The sequence below is a fragment of the Podarcis filfolensis genome (assembly GCF_964270895.1).
Source record: "Podarcis filfolensis genome assembly, chromosome: 13".
In the NCBI taxonomy this organism is placed as follows: Eukaryota; Metazoa; Chordata; class Lepidosauria; order Squamata; family Lacertidae; genus Podarcis; species Podarcis filfolensis.
The window spans coordinates 3,827,298-3,845,539 of record NC_139615.1 but is presented as its reverse complement, the minus strand read 5'-3'; the positions used below and the strand labels follow the sequence as shown (position 1 = coordinate 3,845,539).

Sequence of the window (18,242 nt, the reverse complement as noted above, 5' to 3'; positions counted from 1 at the left end):
CCAGAACTCCCAGGTCCCAGTCTGACGCTCTCACCGCTACACCCCACTGCCTTCCCAGAGTCCTTCTGCTATGGGGAAGCTGTATAAATTAACTAGGTGAATAGATTTGGGGAAAGCAAAAGGCCATTTAGAGATGGATCTGGAATATTTTCCTTGACGCCTATATGTGGTTTATTCGGGATGGTTTCATATGATGTTTTAAAGTTTTGGTAAACAGCTCTGGAGATGTTTCCTTTAGAATATTATTATTATTATTATTATTATTATTATTATTATTATTATTATTAATTAACAACAACAACGACAACTTATACTCAGCCCACCGGGCCAGGCCTCCCCAGCCACTCTGGGCGGCTCCCAACAGGATATTAAATACACGATAAAAGATCAAACATTACAAACTTCCGTAAACAGGGCTGCCTTCAGGTGTCTTCTAAAAGTCGGATAGTTGTTTATTTCCTCGACATCTGATGGGAGGGAGTTCCACAGGGCGGGTGCCACCACCGAGAAGGCCCTCCGCCTTCGATATAGAAACGAAATTAATAATATGTTTAACTGGCAAAATAAAATAAAGATGCCTAGACATTCTCTTCTGGCAACCATAACCTGTTTAGCGCGCCATTTTGTGATTAGCTTATCTATCTGAGTTTCTGACCTTTTATGAAACCAACCTTTGCCGATGCCCCTCCATGGGTGAAGCTCCCCCCTCTAAACAATACGGATTTACGTATAAGCTAAACAAGCTCTAGCTTAGGGCCCCAGTCTCTTTGGGGCCCCAAAAAAATTAAAGGGGGAAAAAACATCTAGATGTACATTTCCAAAATATAAGATAAAAACAAATAAAATAAAACCTACCTACAGCAACAGTGTTTTGTGTTGTGTAGGCTCCTAGGATGTAAGTCACGGGCCCCGCCTGCTCCCTAAAATATCACAGGTTTGCTCCTTTCTATATACAGGGTGCCTACATTCTGCTGTTTATATTAGCAGATAGTTTACATCATATATTTACACCTATTATTATTTCACATTACACTTACAGCATGTTTCCCGAGACTAGATTATGAGTCTTTGTAAACTGTGTTTCTAAAGGAATTTTTGCTATTGCCAAATGCCAATGTATTTGCATTATGAATAAAAAAAAATTAAAGTTAGAGCTTAATCATTATTTCACTATTAACATACCTCTTCTCAATTGTATTTCACTATTAATATACTTCTTGTTAATTGTATTTCAGCTCAACAATTACTTTGATAAAACACATATTTTGCTATGTGCAAATGGCCTGAGATACTTGCAAGGTCCATAAATGACCATATAGCATATATTCAACACACACAAAAATCAGCGACAATTTGTTGCTGACAAAGGACAGCTGGGCATAGAATGGGCCCAGCTACCTTCAGTAGCTTATAATAATTTAATAATAATTTATTATTTATACCCCGCCCATCTAGCTGGGTTTCCCCAGCCACTCTGGGCAGCTTCCAACAGAATATTAAAAGGTAAAGGAACCCCTGACTGTTAGGTCCAGTCGTGGCCGACTTTGGGGTTGCGGCGCTCATATCGCTTTATTGCCCGAGGGAGCCGGCGTACAGCTTCCGGGTCATGTGGCCAGCATGACTGAGCTGCTTCTGGCAAACCAGAGCAGCGCACGGAAACGCCGTTTCCCTTCCCGCCGGAGCGGTACCTATTTATCTACTTGCACTCTGACGTGTTTTCGAACTGCTAGGTGGGCAGGAGCAGGGACCGAGCAACGGGAGCTCACCCCGTCGCGGGGATTCGAACCGCCGACCTTCTGATCGGCAAGTCCTAGGCTCTGTGGTTTAACCCACAGCGCCACCCGCGTCCCAACAGAATATTAAAAACATGATAAAGCATCAAACGTTAAAAACGTCCTTAAACAGGGCTGCCTTCATGTGCTTAGGGCCTCATCAAACCTAAATCCGGCCCTGAATGCACCCCAACCCATTATTTTTTTAAAAATTAGATCTCCCCCCCCCGCCCCACTTCCACCCCCCTGCCCAGCTCCGTACGGTGCAGGTGACAGATTTGGAGGTCCCCGACGCCTCAAATGCCAGCTCAAACTTGTGCTCGCCAGGGTAGTCTTCAGTGGAAGGGACGGCGGAGGTGGCGGGGAGTATTATGGCCTCGCTGCTCTGCTCGCCCGCCTGGGGGGCACTGCCCTCCTCCGGGAAAGGAAGGGCAAAGGTCTCCAGGATCAGGTCCTTATGAAGTTCCTCCTGGGAGGGGTGGAGGGTGGGAAGAAAGAAAGAAATTAAAAAGAGAATTATGGGGTTGCAAGTTGAATGGACCAGAGCGAGCAATGTGGTCTCAGCAGGACAAGTGCCCAAACATCATCATCACCATCATCATCATCACCACCACCATCATCTTCTTCCAGTGGTACCTTGGTTCTCAAACTTCATCCGTTCCAAAACCAAAGCGTTCCAAAACCAAGGCACGCTTTCCCATAGAAAGCAACGCAAAACGGATTAATCCCTTCCAGTCTTTTAAAAGCAACCCCTAAAACAGAACTTTAACATGAATTTTACTATCTAACGAGACCATGGGTCCATAAAATGAAAGCAAAAAACCCACAATCAATCAATCAATCGGTAGCCGAAAGATACCGTATTTTTCGCTCCATAAGACACGCCTATTTTTTAGAGGAGGAAAACAAGGGAAAAAATATTCTGAACGAAACAGTGGATGTATGATTTTTGTGGTTCATGCTGTGGCCACAGACATGATATGTGATTTGATGGTGAGTCTGGGGTAGCCCAATGCAAAAAACCCGAGGATCCATGGGCTTTTACCTCCCCCCTCCCAGGCAGCCTCCTTTATCTCTAGCGTCCCTTATCTCTCTCCCAATCACTTGCTGATCAGCTGCTTCCTTTCAACACCCCCTTCCCTCATTCTAAAAAAAAAAAGAGCATGATCTGCTTTTCTCCCCTGGGCAGTTCGGCTCCAGGGGCCACACATTCGCTCCATAAGATGCACAGACATTTCCCCTTACTTTTTAGGAGGAAAAAAGTGTGTCTTATGGGGCAAAAAATAAGGTAGTTTTCTATTTAACTTACATTATAGTCCAAAGGCTATTCATCAGGAAATAAGGATTTGTTTTAAGTTTTTCATGTGTGCTAAAACTCAGTCTAAGTTTAAAAAAACAAAACAAAAAGCCATTTAACCACATCAGTTAACAAACATGGATACATATGCTATAAAATTATTGTTTTAGTTAAATAGTTTCAATTGGTTTTAAGGAAATGATTATTTTTCTCTTTCCAACAAAGTACAGCAGAAAAGTTGTCCAACTATAAACAGTTGACTTATTAAACCTCACAATAATTACACAATTATCTATGTATTTCTAACAGTATAAACAAATCAGTAATTTATGATTAACTGTAAAAACCACTCTGAAATTTTATTCATTCCATAAATGAAACCTTCATCTGGTTGTAAATATTAAGATTATACCAGCAAGAATGAATCATTCTGTAAAAAAATAAATGATTTAAATCAAGTCTTACTGACTAGTGATTTAAATCAAGTCACTGATCAAATCAAGCTCTACCTCTTTCAAATCAGAACCAGTGAAGGCGGTGAAGGTCCTGTGTGAGTGTCTGGAGGCAGTTGGAGGTTGGATGGCGGCTAACAGATTGAGGTTGAATCCTGACAAGACAGAAGTACTGTTTTTGGGAGACAGGAGGTGGGCAGGTGTGGAGGACTCCCTGGTCCTGAATGGGGTAACTGTGCCCCTGAAGGACCAGGTGCGCAGCCTGGGAGTCATTTTGGACTCACCGCTGTCCATGGAGGGACAGGTCAATTCTGTGTGCAGGGCAGCTGTCTGCCAGCTCCATCTGGTGTGCAGGATGAGACCCTCCCTGTCCGCAGACTGTCTCGCCAGAGTGGTGCATGCTCTAGTTATCTCCCGCTTGGACTACTGCAATGCGCTCGACGTGGGGCTACCTTTGAAGGTGACCCGGAAACTACAACTAATCCAGAATGCGGCAGCCAGACTGGGGACTGGGAGCGGCCGCCGAGACCACATAACACCGGTCTTGAAAGACCTACATTGGCTACCAGTACGTTTCCGAGCACAATTCAAAGTGTTGGTGCTGACCTTGAAAGCCCTAAACGGCCTTGGTCCAGTATATCTGAAGGAGCGTCTCCACCCCCATCGTTCTGCCCGGACACTGAGGTCCAGCTCCGAGGGCCTTCTGGCAGTTCCCTCACTGCGAGAGGCCAAGTTACAGGGAACCAGGCAGAGGGTCTTCTCGGTGGTGGCGCCCGCCCTGTGGAACGCCCTCTTGTCAAAGAGAACAACTACCAGACTTTTAGAAGACATCTGAAGGCAGCCCTGTTTAGGGAAGCTTTTAATGTTTGATGTATTATTGTATTTTAATATTTTTTTGGAAGCCGCCCAGAGTGGCTGGGGAAGCCCAGCCAGATGGGCGGGGTATAAATAATAAATTATTATTATTATTATTATTATTATTATTATTATTATTATTGACTAGTGATTTAAATTGTGATTTAAATTGATTTGATTTAAATCAAATCCACCCTGTATTAGATCAAACCGATCGAGGGTGCCTTTGGGGTCCCTTTCCAACTCTACAATTCTACTAATTCCACTTACCTCAAAATCTTTGCTGGACTGCATGCAAGTCCATAGCTCATTGAACACCGCGTCGGATTCAAACTGTTCCATCTTCAAAGCCGGGAGCAGGAGAAGCAGACAGATGTTCCTTAAAAAAAAAAGATACAGATTTGTTAGATATTGGTCCCTCTATCTCAGGCCTAGGCAAACTCCGGCCCTCCAGGTGTTTTGGGACTACAACTCCCATCATCCCTAGCTAACAGGACCAGTGGTCGGGGATGATGGGAATTGTAGTCCCAAACATCTGGAGGGCCGGAGTTTGCCTAGGCCTGCTCTGCCTCCTTCGTTCAGCCTTCTCCAGCCCAATGCCTTTCCAGATGTTTTGGGACTACAACTCCCATCATCCTCTGCTGCGGATGATGGGAGTTGTAGTCCAAAACATCTGGAAAGGGGACTGGATGGAGGACTTCGTTTCAAAACAGGTAATCTGCTAATCATAGTTCTCTTTCTCCCCCTTACACCAAAGCAACCCATCAAGGGGGATGCGCAGAGACGATACCTAGGTCACTCGTATACATGAATTTATTTGCAATAATTCTGCACAGCAATAGAAACACAGGACTGTAGATTGGTCCATCTAGTCCAACCCCTTCATCTGGTTGTAACTATTAAGATTATACCAACCAGAATTAGTCTTTTTTGGGGAGGGGGAGATTTAAATCCAGTCTTCCTGACTGGTGATTTAAACAGATTGGATTTAAATCAGATCCACCCTGGAAGCAGCCTACAATCGAATTGGCTCATTTTGCTGCTGCATCGCACTGCTGGCCTCATGTCTAGCTACAGGGGTCCCTTGGTTCTCAAACGCCTTGGAACCCAAACACTGCAAACCCGGAAGTAAGTGTTCCGGTTTGCAAACTTTTTTCAGAAGCCGAACGTGCTCCGTTTGGAGTGCCACACATCTGTTTTGAGTGCTGTGTCTGTTTTGGCTATTTATTTTGCCTTTTTGTTTTTGCGGCTCTTTTTTTTTTGTGACTGTGTGGAACCCAGTTCAGCTACTGATGGGATCGACGGTGTGACTGCAGTACATTGTTTATTGCTTTCATTTTATGGATCAGCACTCTCATTAGAGCAAGGGTAGGCAAACTAAGGTCCGGGGACCGGATCCGGCCCAATCGCCTTCTAAATCCGGCCCGGACAGTCTGGGAATCAGCATGTTTTTCCATGAGTAGAATGTGTCCTTTTATTTCAAATGCATCCCTGGGTTATTTGTGGGGCCTGCCTGGTGTTTTTCCATGAGTAGAATGTGTGCTTTTATCTAAAATGCATCTCTGGGTTATTTGTGGAGCATAGGAATTCATTCACTTTTCCCCCCTTCAAAATATAGTCTGGCCCCCCACAAGGTCTGAGGGACAGTGGACCGGCACCCTGCTGACCCCTGCATTAGAGAGTAAGTTCATGTTAAATTGCTGTTTTAGGTGTTTTTAAAAGTCTGGAACGGATTAATCCGCTTTGCATTACTTTCTATGGGAAAGCACGCCTTGGTTTTGGAACGCGCTTTGGTTTTGGAACGAACCTCCGGAACGGATCAAGTTTGAGAACAGAGGTACCGCTGTACTAAGACCCATCATTCCTCATTGGATGGGGAAGATAATAAAACATGGCAAAGGCATAGCTGTCAACCGTCCCTTATTTGGTGGGAAAGTCCCTTATCCCAGCGCCGTGTCCCGCTGCTGTCCCTTATTGATGATGTCCCTTAAATTTCCCGGGTTTCAAAGGAAGCAGCTCCTCTCCCTCCCTCCCTGCCGGCCAGGGAGGAGGGAGGCTCCAACTGGGTTGCTTGGCTGCGTTGCTCACCCAATAAGGAGTCTGAGAACGACTGGGGGGTGGAGCTTGCATGCCTTGTGCCAATCAAATCGGCCGTGTTGCCTGGGGACTCGCCTTTGCTCAGCGCTTCCCAGCCGAGAGGTGACGGTGGTTTTCCTTGCTGCATCCCCTTTGCCGGGTTGCTGCGCTGTGGGAACCACCGCTTGAGGCTTCGTTTGGCTGCTGGCTGGGCTTTCTGCCTTTGGCTCAGAAGTCGAACATACCTGTGCTCTGAAAATCGCTTATTTTGGCTGCTGATCCCTTATTTTCAAATCTGTAAGTTGACAGCTATGGGCAAAGGCAGGAAAGCTTATGACCCTTTCAGTTGCCCAAGGATCCCAAACAGGTGTCAATCAGCCAAGGAAGAGATCCTTATGGCCTTATGGATTCTCCCAGAATCTTAAATATCCCGAAATTCTCAGGCTCTACTAAGCTGAACTCTCGGACTTCCGGGTTAGCGCAATCGCTGAATGGCGGATCTCTCCCGGAGCTCCGGGAGAGATCTGCTTCGCGGGTTCGGGTCTTGTTGCTCACGGCGGAGCAAGGACCCTCAAAAGTCACAGGCGCGTAGCCTGTGAACCGGAGACTCGGCGGGCACCTTTGCCCCCCTCCCGACGTCGTGAAATAGCCTTTTTAAAGGCTACAGATCAGCCGAGGGTGCGGGGAGCGGTGCTGAGAGTCGCTCACACCCAGCCTGCGGAGCGAAGCCGCGTCGCCAACAGCGGAGAGCGCTGACTTCTTCCGAAGATTTTGGATTAAAAAAGAGCAACTTTCCGTGAGTAGGATTGAGTTTGCATCATAAATTGGACGTTAAAATTTACGAATTCGGGCACCGAGACGGATAAGTACTAAAAAGGAAGTCTGCTTACCGTCCTGCAGCAAGATTAAAGCGGAAGACAGTGAAGCTGTAACTTTTGACAGGAGCTTTTTACGAGCTAAGAAACCCAACACCAAGTAAAGAACTCCCCCCCAAAAGGCAGGGGAGGGGGGGAAGAAGACTTTAAAGGGATTTCCTGCCTAAATTAAAGGAGATTGAACTGATTACCGCTGTTTATCTACCTGGGGGTCGGACTGCCAAAAAGAGGAAAGACACCGACTAAGGACGGCTGTTACAAATAAGGTTAAAAAGTAACTGATATATAAACTCTGGTTACTCTCAACTTGAAACATCGTATTTGGTTACATAGTAAGTCATTTGCAGGACATTTTCAATTTGGATCTTTTACAAAGTAAGGGATTTGGAGGGCTTTTGCTTTTTGGAAGTGTGGGAACAATTTAAAGTTCAGAAACTGATTTTGCGCCCTCTAGAGGATTTGGTTGTTTCAGCAACTAAGTGGAAGTTAAAACCTGAGAACTCTTTATTGTTGACAGCTTAAGAGTGTGGGAATGACCTTGAATGAAAGACTTTGTTATGGCAGATGGTAAACAGAGAGAAGATTCACAAGAAACAACTCTGAGATCTGGTAGACAATACAAAGTGGACTCTTCTATGCAAAGAAGGGCCTCTGTATCAGGGGCCCCGGCAACTGCAGCTGCGACAAAGGCAAGAGTGAAAACAATGTCTTCAGAAGATGCGTTTACAAAGGCCTTGGGAAAAATAAGTGACTCTTTAGAGGAATTAAAGAAGCAAGGTGCGGAAACAAATAAGAAAATTGAAGAAATCTCTGGGAAAATTGATCTGAATACAAAAAGTATAACTGACCTTGGAAATAAAGTGAACTCTAATGCAGAAGCAATTGGGAAACTATTGGAAGATTCATCTACAACGCGAAAGATAGCTGAAGAAGCGAAGGAAATTGCTACGGCTGTGGAAGGGAAACTTCCACCGGTGTACAGGAAACTGGATGAGTATGAACTGACACTCTCGATGCAGGATATGCAACGTAAGGAGAAAAACCTAAGGATTAGACTTGTGCCGGAAAAAGAAGGAGACAACTTGGTGGATTATTTGACAAAAGAGTTTTCTGACTTTTGGAAGCAAGATTTGAAAGAAGAAGAATTTAAAATAGAGAGCGCATTCAGGTTGGGAACAAGGCAGAAGAAGAATAGACCTAGAGATTGCTTGATAACTCTAAGATCCAAAGAAGAGAGGGATAAAATATTGAACCTGCATTATCAAACAACCCTTCGGATTGAGGATTTTTATATTGAGATTTTTAAAGACATCCCTAAAAGCATCTTGGATGCAAGAGGCCCTTACAAGGATTTGGTGACACTACTGAAGAGGAACTACATACTATTCAGGTGGGAGTTTCCCCAAGGCTTGTCTTTTAAGTACAAAGGAAAGAAAAGAAGAATAAAAACAGTGAGTGATAAAGACAAGTTCTTGGGAGAACACGAGGAAGACCTACAGAAAGAGACCCATCCAGGAGAAGGACATCCTTCAAGATTAGATAAAGACACAGAACCATCGACAAAGGACGAACAACAATTGGGAGCTGTAGGAGGAATTAAATAACCCCATCATGGCTTTGCAACTTCTAACTTGGAATTGTAATGGTCTAAATAACCCTCGAAAAAGAAAAAATATATTTCATGCTTTAAAGAAAGATAATTTGGACTTGATTTGTCTACAAGAGACCCATGTGACAAGAGCACATAGAAAATTGTTAATAAACAAGAGACTGGGACAAGAATTTATATCTTCAGACAAAGTAAAAAAGAGAGGAGTGGTGATCTATGTAAAGGAAAATTTGCAGCCGAAACAAATCTTTAAAGATGACCAAGGAAGATATTTGGCAATTGAAATTCAATTTCAAGGAGAAAAATTTTTGATAGTTGGGGTATATGCACCAAATGAAGGGAAAACAGAATTTTTTAAGAAGTTGCATGAGACTTTAACGGACTATATGGACTATAAATTGATCATGATGGGAGACATGAATGGAGTAGTTTCAACAAATATGGACAAAGCACAAAGACAGGTAGTCACAAAAGATGGAAGACTACCAAAAACCTTTTTTGAAATGACTGACAATATGGATTTGATTGACATTTGGAGAACAAAACACCCATTAGAGAGAGAGGGAACCTTCTTTTCTGAAGCCAAAATGACATGGACTAGGATTGACCAAATTTGGGTGACTAGCGGTGTGGCGTCGAATATAAAGAAAGTGGAAATCTGCCCAAAAACTCTCTCCGACCATAATGCAGTAAAGATGGTGATGAAGCAAACAACAACTGGCTCTTTTAGATGGAGAATGAATGACACTCTATTTAGAGACGAGGAGATCTGTAAAAAGGCCCAAAGAACTTTGAAAGATTATTTTGAAATTAACCTAAGGTCTAAAGTAGAAAAAAGAATAGTATGGGATGCAAGCAAAGCCGTGATGAGAGGGTTTTTGATACAACAAAATACATTAAAGAGAAGAAAGCAAAATGAGAGGAAAGAGAAAATCTTGGATAAGATAAAAGAAGGGGAAAGGAAATTAAGATTGAAGCCAAAGTCGCAAGAGATTCTAAGAGAAATCAAATTGTACCAAACACAATACACGGAACTGATGAATCAAGAAATAGAATGGAAAATTAAACAAATGAGACAAAAGACTTTTGAATCTGCAGATAAATGTGGCAAGTTATTGGCTTGGCAAATAAAGAAGAGACAAAAACTCAACACGGTAATAAACTTAGAAGTGGATGGAAAGAACATATGTAACCCAGTGGAAATTAGGAATTGTTTCCAGAGCTACTTTAGACAATTGTATACACAAGGGCCGCAGAATGAAACAGATATACAACAATTCCTCGAGAAAAATGGGCTGAAAAAGATTTCGCAGGAAAGCAAGACAATTTTGAATCAGGAGATATCAACACAGGAAATAGAAGATGCCATTCAAAACATGACGTTGGGCAAATCACCTGGACCAGATGGACTGACTTCCAAATATTACAAAGTCTTGAAGGAAGGGCTTATACAACCTTTGAAGGAAGTCTGCAACGAGATTATGAAGGGGAAAAGGGCACCCGATACGTGGAGAGAGGCCTACATTACACTTATACCAAAGACAGAGACTGAAAAGACCCAACTTAAGAACTACCGACCCATCTCCTTACTAAATGTGGATTACAAAATATTTGCTGATGTTTTAGCAAAGAGACTGAAAAGAGTTTTGATGGAGGAGATTCATGGGGACCAAGCGGGCTTTCTCCCGAAAAGGCATTTGTCGGATAATGTAAGGAATATAATTGACATTTTGGAGAAGTTGGAAGTGAATATAAACACTAAGGCTGTTTTGATATTTGTGGATGCCGAGAAAGCCTTTGACAACATTTCTTGGAGTTTTATGTTGAAGAACCTCCGGGGGATGGGGGTAGGCCAAGGGTTTGAAAATGGTATAGGTGCAATATACTCTGAACAGAAAGCAAAATTAATTGTAAATAATGTGGTAACAGAAGAGTTCAAGATTGAAAAAGGGACACGACAGGGGTGCCCTATTTCCCCATTACTTTTTATATCGGTCCTGGAGGTTTTGCTTAATATGATCAGGAGGGACCAGTTGGTTAAAGGGATTCAGGTCGGAGTTAAACAATACAAATTGAGAGCATTTGCAGATGACCTGGTACTTACATTACAGGAGCCAGAAGCTAGTACGAAAAGAGTTTTGGAAATAATCCAAGAGTTTGGTCAATTGGCAGGATTTAAATTGAATAAGTTAAAGACTAAGGTATTGGAGAAAAATTTAACACAGACTGAAAAAGAAAGGTTTCAGAATGAGACGGGGTTGACTGTAGTTAAAAAAGTGAAATATCTGGGTGTGAATATGACAGCCAAGAATGTGAATTTATTTAAAGACAATTATGAAAAAACTTGGACAGAAGTGAAAAAAGACCTAGAGACATGGTCAAACTTGAAGCTTTCCTTGTTAGGTCGAATTGCAGTTATAAAAATGAATGTATTGCCAAGAATGTTGTTTTTGTTTCAAGCATTGCAGATAATGGATAAAATGGACTGTTTCAAGAAGTGGCAGAAAGATATATCTAAATTTGTCTGGCAGGGCAAGAAGCCCAGAATAAAATTTAAGATATTAACGGATTCAAAGGAAAGAGGGGGGTTCGCCCTGCCAGACTTTAAATTGTACTATGAAGCGGCAGCTTTCTGCTGGCTTAAAGAATGGCTGCTTCTTGAAAACACAGACATTTTGGATTTGGAAGGATTTAATAACATTTTTGGGTGGCATGCATATTTGTGGTATGACAAGGTTAAAGCGCATAAAAGTTTCAAAAACCATATTGTCAGAAAAGCACTGCTGAATGTCTGGGTTAGATATAAGGACTTGTTGGAAAATAAGACTCCAAGATGGTTATCACCAATGGAAGCTAAGGCAGTTAAAAAGCTAAATATGGAGTCGAAATGGCCAAGATACTGGGAAATCTTGGAAAAGGAAGGGGATAAACTGAGATTGCAGAGTTTCGAAAAACTAAAAGAGAAGGTGAGAGATTGGTTACATTACCATCAAATAAATGAAGTGTTTAAATTAGACAGAAAAATAGGTTTCCAGGTGGAAAAGTCAAAACTAGAGACTGAACTGTTAGAATCCAGCACTAAGAACTTGTCAAAAATGTATAATCTGCTGCTGAAATGGAACACACAAGATGAAACGGTTAAATCAACTATGATTACATGGGCTCAGGACATTGGTCATAACATCATGTTTGTTGACTGGGAAAAGTTGTGGACCACTGGGTTGAAGTTTACGGCGTGTAACGCCTTAAGAGAAAACATAATGAAAATGATTTATAGGTGGTACATAACCCCAGTCAAACTTGCAAAGATCTACCATTTGCCTGATAATAAATGTTGGAAATGTAAGGAAAAGGAAGGCACATTCTTTCACCTCTGGTGGACATGCCCGAAGATTAAGGCATTCTGGGAAATGATTTATAATGAACTGAAAAAGGTATTTAAATATACTTTCCCCAAGAAACCAGAGGCCTTTCTCTTGGGTATTGTCGGCCAGGGGGTACTAAAGACAGATACAACCTTCTTTATGTATGCTACAACAGCAGCTAGAATACTCATCGCAAAGTACTGGAAGACACAGGATCTACCCACACTGGAAGAATGGCAGATGAAGGTGATGGACTATATGAGCCTGGCAGAGATGACGAGCAGAATCCGAGACCAGGGAAGAGAAGCGGCGGAAGAAGAATGGAAAAAGTTTAAGGACTATTTAAAGAAATATTATAAAATTGGAGACAGTTAGAATGATGTTGGACTAAAATAAATGGTTACTATTAGTAATGATTATGACAAAGAGAATAAGGGTGATTAGCATAAATTTATAATAAAATAAGGTAAGATTTCGCTGAAAAACTGTAAGAATTTGGAATACAGAAACGGGAAGTAAGAGGAGGTCGAGGAAGAAAGGTTTAGAAATTGGGTTATGAAGTGGTACGTGTTTTTTTGTTTTATTATTGTTGAATGTTTGTTTATGTACGTCTTGTTTCTGTTATATAAAAAATTGTTTAATAAAAATATCTTAAAAAAAAAAATACTAAGCTGAACTCTCTTGGCACATCACTATGTTTACCAACTAATACTGACCACAGGAAACAGATTTAACTCGATTATCTGATCATGAGAACAGCAACTCGTGGGCATCACGTAATAATATGTATTCCCCATATTCCTACAAAACAAAAGCTGGCTTAAAATATTGAGTATTTGGGGAGGAGGCGGCTTCTCAGCTTATGCTAAAGCATTCTTCTATACCAGATGCTAATCTCTCGAAAATATTTATTCAGGACTGAACATGCCACCGGTCCTCAGTGTGGGGTTGGTTTGTTTCTGGTCTTCTCCCCACCTCCTCATCTATTCACCTTACTCTGCTTTTACTAAAATAAAAAATGCAATCCAAGTATGAACTTTGTTATAAGAAAAATACTGCTCCCTTTCCCTTACTCTCCTTTCCCCACCTCCCTTGTTGCCTTTCCTGGGGCCAACAGGAAAAAAATACAGTGGTACCTCGGGTTAAGTACTTAATTCGTCCCGGAGGTCTGTTCTTAACCTGAAACTGTTCTTAACCTGAAGCACCACTTTAGCTAATGGGGCCTCCTGCTGCCGCCGCGCGATTTCTGTTCTCATCCTGAAGCAAAGTTCTTAACCTGAAGCATTATTTCTGGGTTAGCGGAGCCTGTAACCTGAAGCGTATGTAACCCGAGGTACCACTGTATATGAAATCCAAATTTCCAGCAGATCTGCATTTGAAACCAGGAGCCCCACCAGTTAAATTAGGCATGTCCAAAGTCTGTTTTGGGGCCTAATCCGTCCCCCTGGTTGGTTTAATCCAGCCCCTGTGGCAGTTTATTTCCTGGGGTAAAATCCTTAAAAAAAAAACAAACCTCAGCAACTTCAATCCTAAAGAAAGCTCAACAACTCTGAGGTAAAATCCTTAAAAAAGCACAACTTCAATCCTAAAAAAAGGTTAACAACTTTGGTCGGCCCTCACGGCCCTTCACTTCATCAAATCTGGCCCTCTCTGAAGAAAGTTTGGACGCCACTGACTAAAATAAAAAATGCAATCCAAGTATGCGCTTGTTGTAAGAAAAATACTGCTCCCTTTTTCTCACACTCCCTTTTCCCACCTCCCTTGTTGCCTTTCTTGGGACCAACAGGGGAAAAAAATATGAAATCCAAATTTCCAACAGATCTGCATCTGAAAGCAGAAGCCCCACCAGTTGAATGCATTTTGGGTTAAAAATAAAAAATCCATTTATTCATTAGGAAGAGCAGGATATAAATTTTCATAATAATAATTGCACTGATAAAGAAGTAAAATTGATTCTTTTCTGTTGCATGCACAAACAAATAACCCTAAGCAGGCAATCAGGATTTTATTTATGTTAAGTGTCGAATTAATATGTTTAATTTTATATTGTGAAGATCTAAGGATGCTAATGTTTAAGTTAAATTGTATAAGAACTGTGATTTGGAAAACCGTTAAAAGGACATGCAATGAAATTCAACCAAGGGGAAGCGAGGAAGTCACTGAACAATGTTAACAAGTGTAATTTTCAATAAGGCTATGATTGATGTTTGTTTGTCTTATGTGTTTGTTTGTTTATAATGTTGTGAAAACCAATACATATTTTTTTTGGGGGGGAGAACCCTGAGCAGGCAATCAGTGTAGGAAAAAAACAACAGCAGATAAGAGGAAGGCCTGAACTCTCCTCCCCCAGCCAGAAACGTTCTTAGTACGTTCCTTTCCGGCCTCCAGGCAGGAAAGGGTTCTTTGGCCTGGGCCGTACCATTTCTTACGGCGGGGGGGTGTATATTGAGAAAGCTCGTCAACTACGCTTCGCTCCCTATCGTGTCTCCACACACAGTCCTTTCTACACCGCTGCACCGCTTTACACACGAAACTCGAATTATCAGAAGGGCAAAAAGCGCCGCACACAACTGTCTAAGGCGCCTAGCACTTCCCCATCACCCCTCCTCGCATCGTTATGGTCTCTTCTGACACCAGGCTGGATGCCAGAGAGGGCTGTACCATGTAGCAGGTTTCCAGACGGGGGGGGGGGGGGGAGATAGGAGATGGTAAATCTAGGGCAAGGGTTTAATTCTATTAAAGGGGCAGGGACGCATTTAGGGGGGATTGGTTCCCACGGTGGGGTTTGGGGTTTTTTTTTTGCCTGCCTGTTGAAAAAGGAAATCAATGATTGGGACTAGTGCTGGGTTTATGCACAAAGTAAAAGCTGCAGTTTAGGGCACAAAAATAACGACAAAGTTTTGCATACAATAAAAGGACAGCAGGCTTTAAAAGCAGACGTTAAAAGTTTTCTGACTTGCAAATCGTCCAGTATTTTTCACTCCAATGAATTTCCTATGCAAATAAATTTAATGCATGGAATGTTTGTAGCAGCATCCTCTCCTAGCAAGTAAACTTATTTGCATATGAAATACCTCCGACACGGGACACTTTGATAAATCAATAATATTGGGGGGAGGTGTCAGATTTTTTTGGTGGGGGGGGGGGCGAGACATACATATTACGTCGGTTCCATTTACCCTCTCACAAACACCTATACACAAAAGCAGTCTTTGTGAACATCTGGCGCCCTCCAGATGTGTTTTTTTTGCATTCCAAAACAGCTGGAGGGAACCAGAATCTTTTTTTCTTTTCAGGACGGTGGAGCGGTCGAAAACTCCGAGATGGAAACATTTTTAAGCATCTTTGCTTCCTCCCTCTCTCTTGCCTGCCCTTCCCTGCAATTTTTGCACACTTCAATTAAAAATTGCATTGGGGGCCTCAGACATCTGTAAGGATCGGGATCGCCCCCTCCCAAAAAAAGTAACGTCCCCCCCCCTTTCCAGAAAGATCTAGAAACGTTGCCTCTCCCGGGCTCGGGCTCTCCGCACCGTTTACCTGGGAGCAAGCCCCACTGAACACAATGGATCTACCTTCCAGGGAAGCACATTGGCTCTCAAGCAACATCTAAAAAAATAAACTTGCAAGTTGCAATTCCGTTTTTTTGCATTCCCTGGTAGGATTCGGAGCGGCTTACTTCCCGAGTAAACGCCTGCGGGGATCGGGCCGCGAGCTACTTTTTCATCTCCGAGGGACGCGCAAGAACGGGGGAGGGGGTGGGAGAGAAGGAAGCCCCGTTTTTCCGACCCACTTGGGGGGCAAAGTGGGGTGGGGGGAGAGATTGGGGAAGCGCCTCTCCTTTCTCCCCCCACGCCGTGCTAAGCGAAAGTTCCTCACCCAAGCGAGGCCTCCTCTTTCTTCTCCTCCGGTTCCCTGCACGGGCAAATCCCGGGGGAGGCCGAGCTAACCTTCCACGGGATGGAATACTGCGGCCGCCAACGTTCCACGGGATGGAATACTGCGGCCGCCAATGTTCCACGGGATAGAACGCGACGGCCGCCAACGTTCTTCCCGTGGAACCCTGGCGCTGGCAACGTTCTACGCCCCCGCTCCTTTTTCAATGGGGCTCATCCGTGGGACGGAAGCGGCTCATCGGCCGGTGACTCAACCCGGCCAGAAAAAAAATAAACAATTCCGCATAACCCGCGCGCGCGCGCCTACCACGGCCTGGCCTTCACTCGGTTTTCTTAAACCCCCCCCCTCCAAAAAAAAAAAAAAAGGAAGGGCGAAGGCTGTGGCAATCTCTTTACCTGCTCCAGGTAGCGGCCCCTCCACCAGCAGCCCGGCCTCGCCCCTCGCCCGACTGAACTGTAAGCGGCGGCAAAATCAGATGGGATCAGGGGAGGCGTGGAAATGGCCATGCTGCGGGGATTCCCCTGTTTGGTTCCCGCGGCCCAGTCTCGCGAGTGGAAGCCGCGGACGCCATCTTGAGGAAGGGCACGGGGCTTGGGGCGGGGCTTAGCGAGTCGAGCAGCTGCGCGCCAGAGTCCGGGCGAGGAAGCTGCTGTCCACCTCTGGGGTCAGTTATAGTGTCTCTGAACACGCTTACCGGGCTTTGTGTTGAAAATGAAAGTTTCAGATATAAGAATGCAAGGCCAGTGGCTGGCCAGATGCTCCCCCCCCCCACCAAAGCCCTTTTAACCCCTGGCATTCAGAGATAGACTCCCCCTGGCTATGGAGGATCCATTCATTTAGCTCAGGTATCCCCAAATTAAAAGAAATTAAAAGACGCCTGCTTCTTGGGAGAAAAGCAATGACAAACCTAGACAGCATCTTAAAAAGCAGAGACATCACCTTGCCGACAAAGGTCCGTATAGTTAAAGCTCTGGTTTTCCCAGTAGTGATGTATGGAAGTGAGAGCTGGACCATCAAGAAGGCTGATCGCCGAAGAATGGATGCTCTTGAATTCTGGTGCAGGAGGAGACTCTTGAGAGTCCCATGGACTGCAAGGAGATCAAACTGATCCATTCTGAAGGAAATCAGCCCTGAGTGCTCACTGGAAGGACAGATCCTGAAGCTGAGGCTCCAATACTTTGGCCACCTCATGAGAAGAGAAGACTCCCTGGGAAAGACCCTGATGTTTGGAAAGATTGAGGGCACAAGGAGAAGGGGACGACAGAGGACGAGATGGTGGGACAGTGTTCTCGAAGCTACCAGCATGAGTCTGACCAAACTGCGGGAGGCAGTGGAAGACAGGAGTGCCTGGCGTGCTCTGGTCCAGGGGGCCACGAAGAGGCGGACACGACTAAACAACAACAACAACATCCCCACACTCAGCCCTCTAGATCAGGGGTCAGCAAACTTTTTCAGCAGGGGGCCGATCCCCTGTCCCTCAGACCTTGTGGGGGGCCGGACTATATTTTAGGTGGGGGAATGAATTCTTATGCCCCACAAATAACCCAGAGATGCATTTTAAATAAAAGCACACATTCTACTCATGTGAAAACACACTGATTCCTGGACCGTCCGTGGGGCGGATTTAGAAGGCGATTGGGTCTAATCCGGCCCCCGGGCCTTAACTTGCCTACCCATGCCCTGGGGGGTCCCTTGCAACTCAACGGGTCTATGATTCTATCACTGTATCGGCCATCAAACTGATCCAGGAGGGCTCATCTTACACGCTTAAGTATCCCAGCAATTAGGGACGCGGGTGGCACTGTAGGTTAAACCACAGAGCCTAGGGCTTGCTGATCAGAAGGTCGGAGGTTCGAATCCCCGTGATGGGGTGAGCTCCCGTTGTTCGGTCCCTGCTCCTGCCAACCTAGCAGTTCGAAAGCATGTCAAAGTGCAAGTAGATAAATAGGTACCGCTCTGGCGGGAAGGTAAACGGCGTTTCCGTGCGCTGCTCTGGTTCGCCAGAAGCGGCTTAGTCCTGCTGGCCACATGACCCGGAAGCTGGACG

General features: G+C 44.1%; 1 protein-coding gene across 2 annotated transcripts in view; it reads right to left on the bottom strand.

The window, feature by feature from the left end:
• Positions 1-16,735, bottom strand: part of TP53 (tumor protein p53) — a 36,953-nt gene extending 20,218 nt beyond the window's left edge. The window contains exons 1-3 of one of the 2 annotated variants that reach the window (XM_083581088.1): positions 16,591-16,735; positions 4,647-4,755; positions 2,035-2,241 (exon numbers count right to left, since the gene is read on the bottom strand). In XM_083581088.1, coding sequence (XP_083437214.1) covers positions 2,035-2,241; positions 4,647-4,718 — 279 coding nt within the window. In that variant the 5' untranslated portion in view covers positions 4,719-4,755; positions 16,591-16,735. Of the gene's footprint in view, positions 1-2,034; positions 2,242-4,646; positions 4,756-16,177; positions 16,551-16,590 lie in introns of those variants that run through there. The other variant, XM_083581089.1, reaches the window with a different exon arrangement.
• Between the last annotated feature and the right edge of the window lie 1,507 nt (positions 16,736-18,242).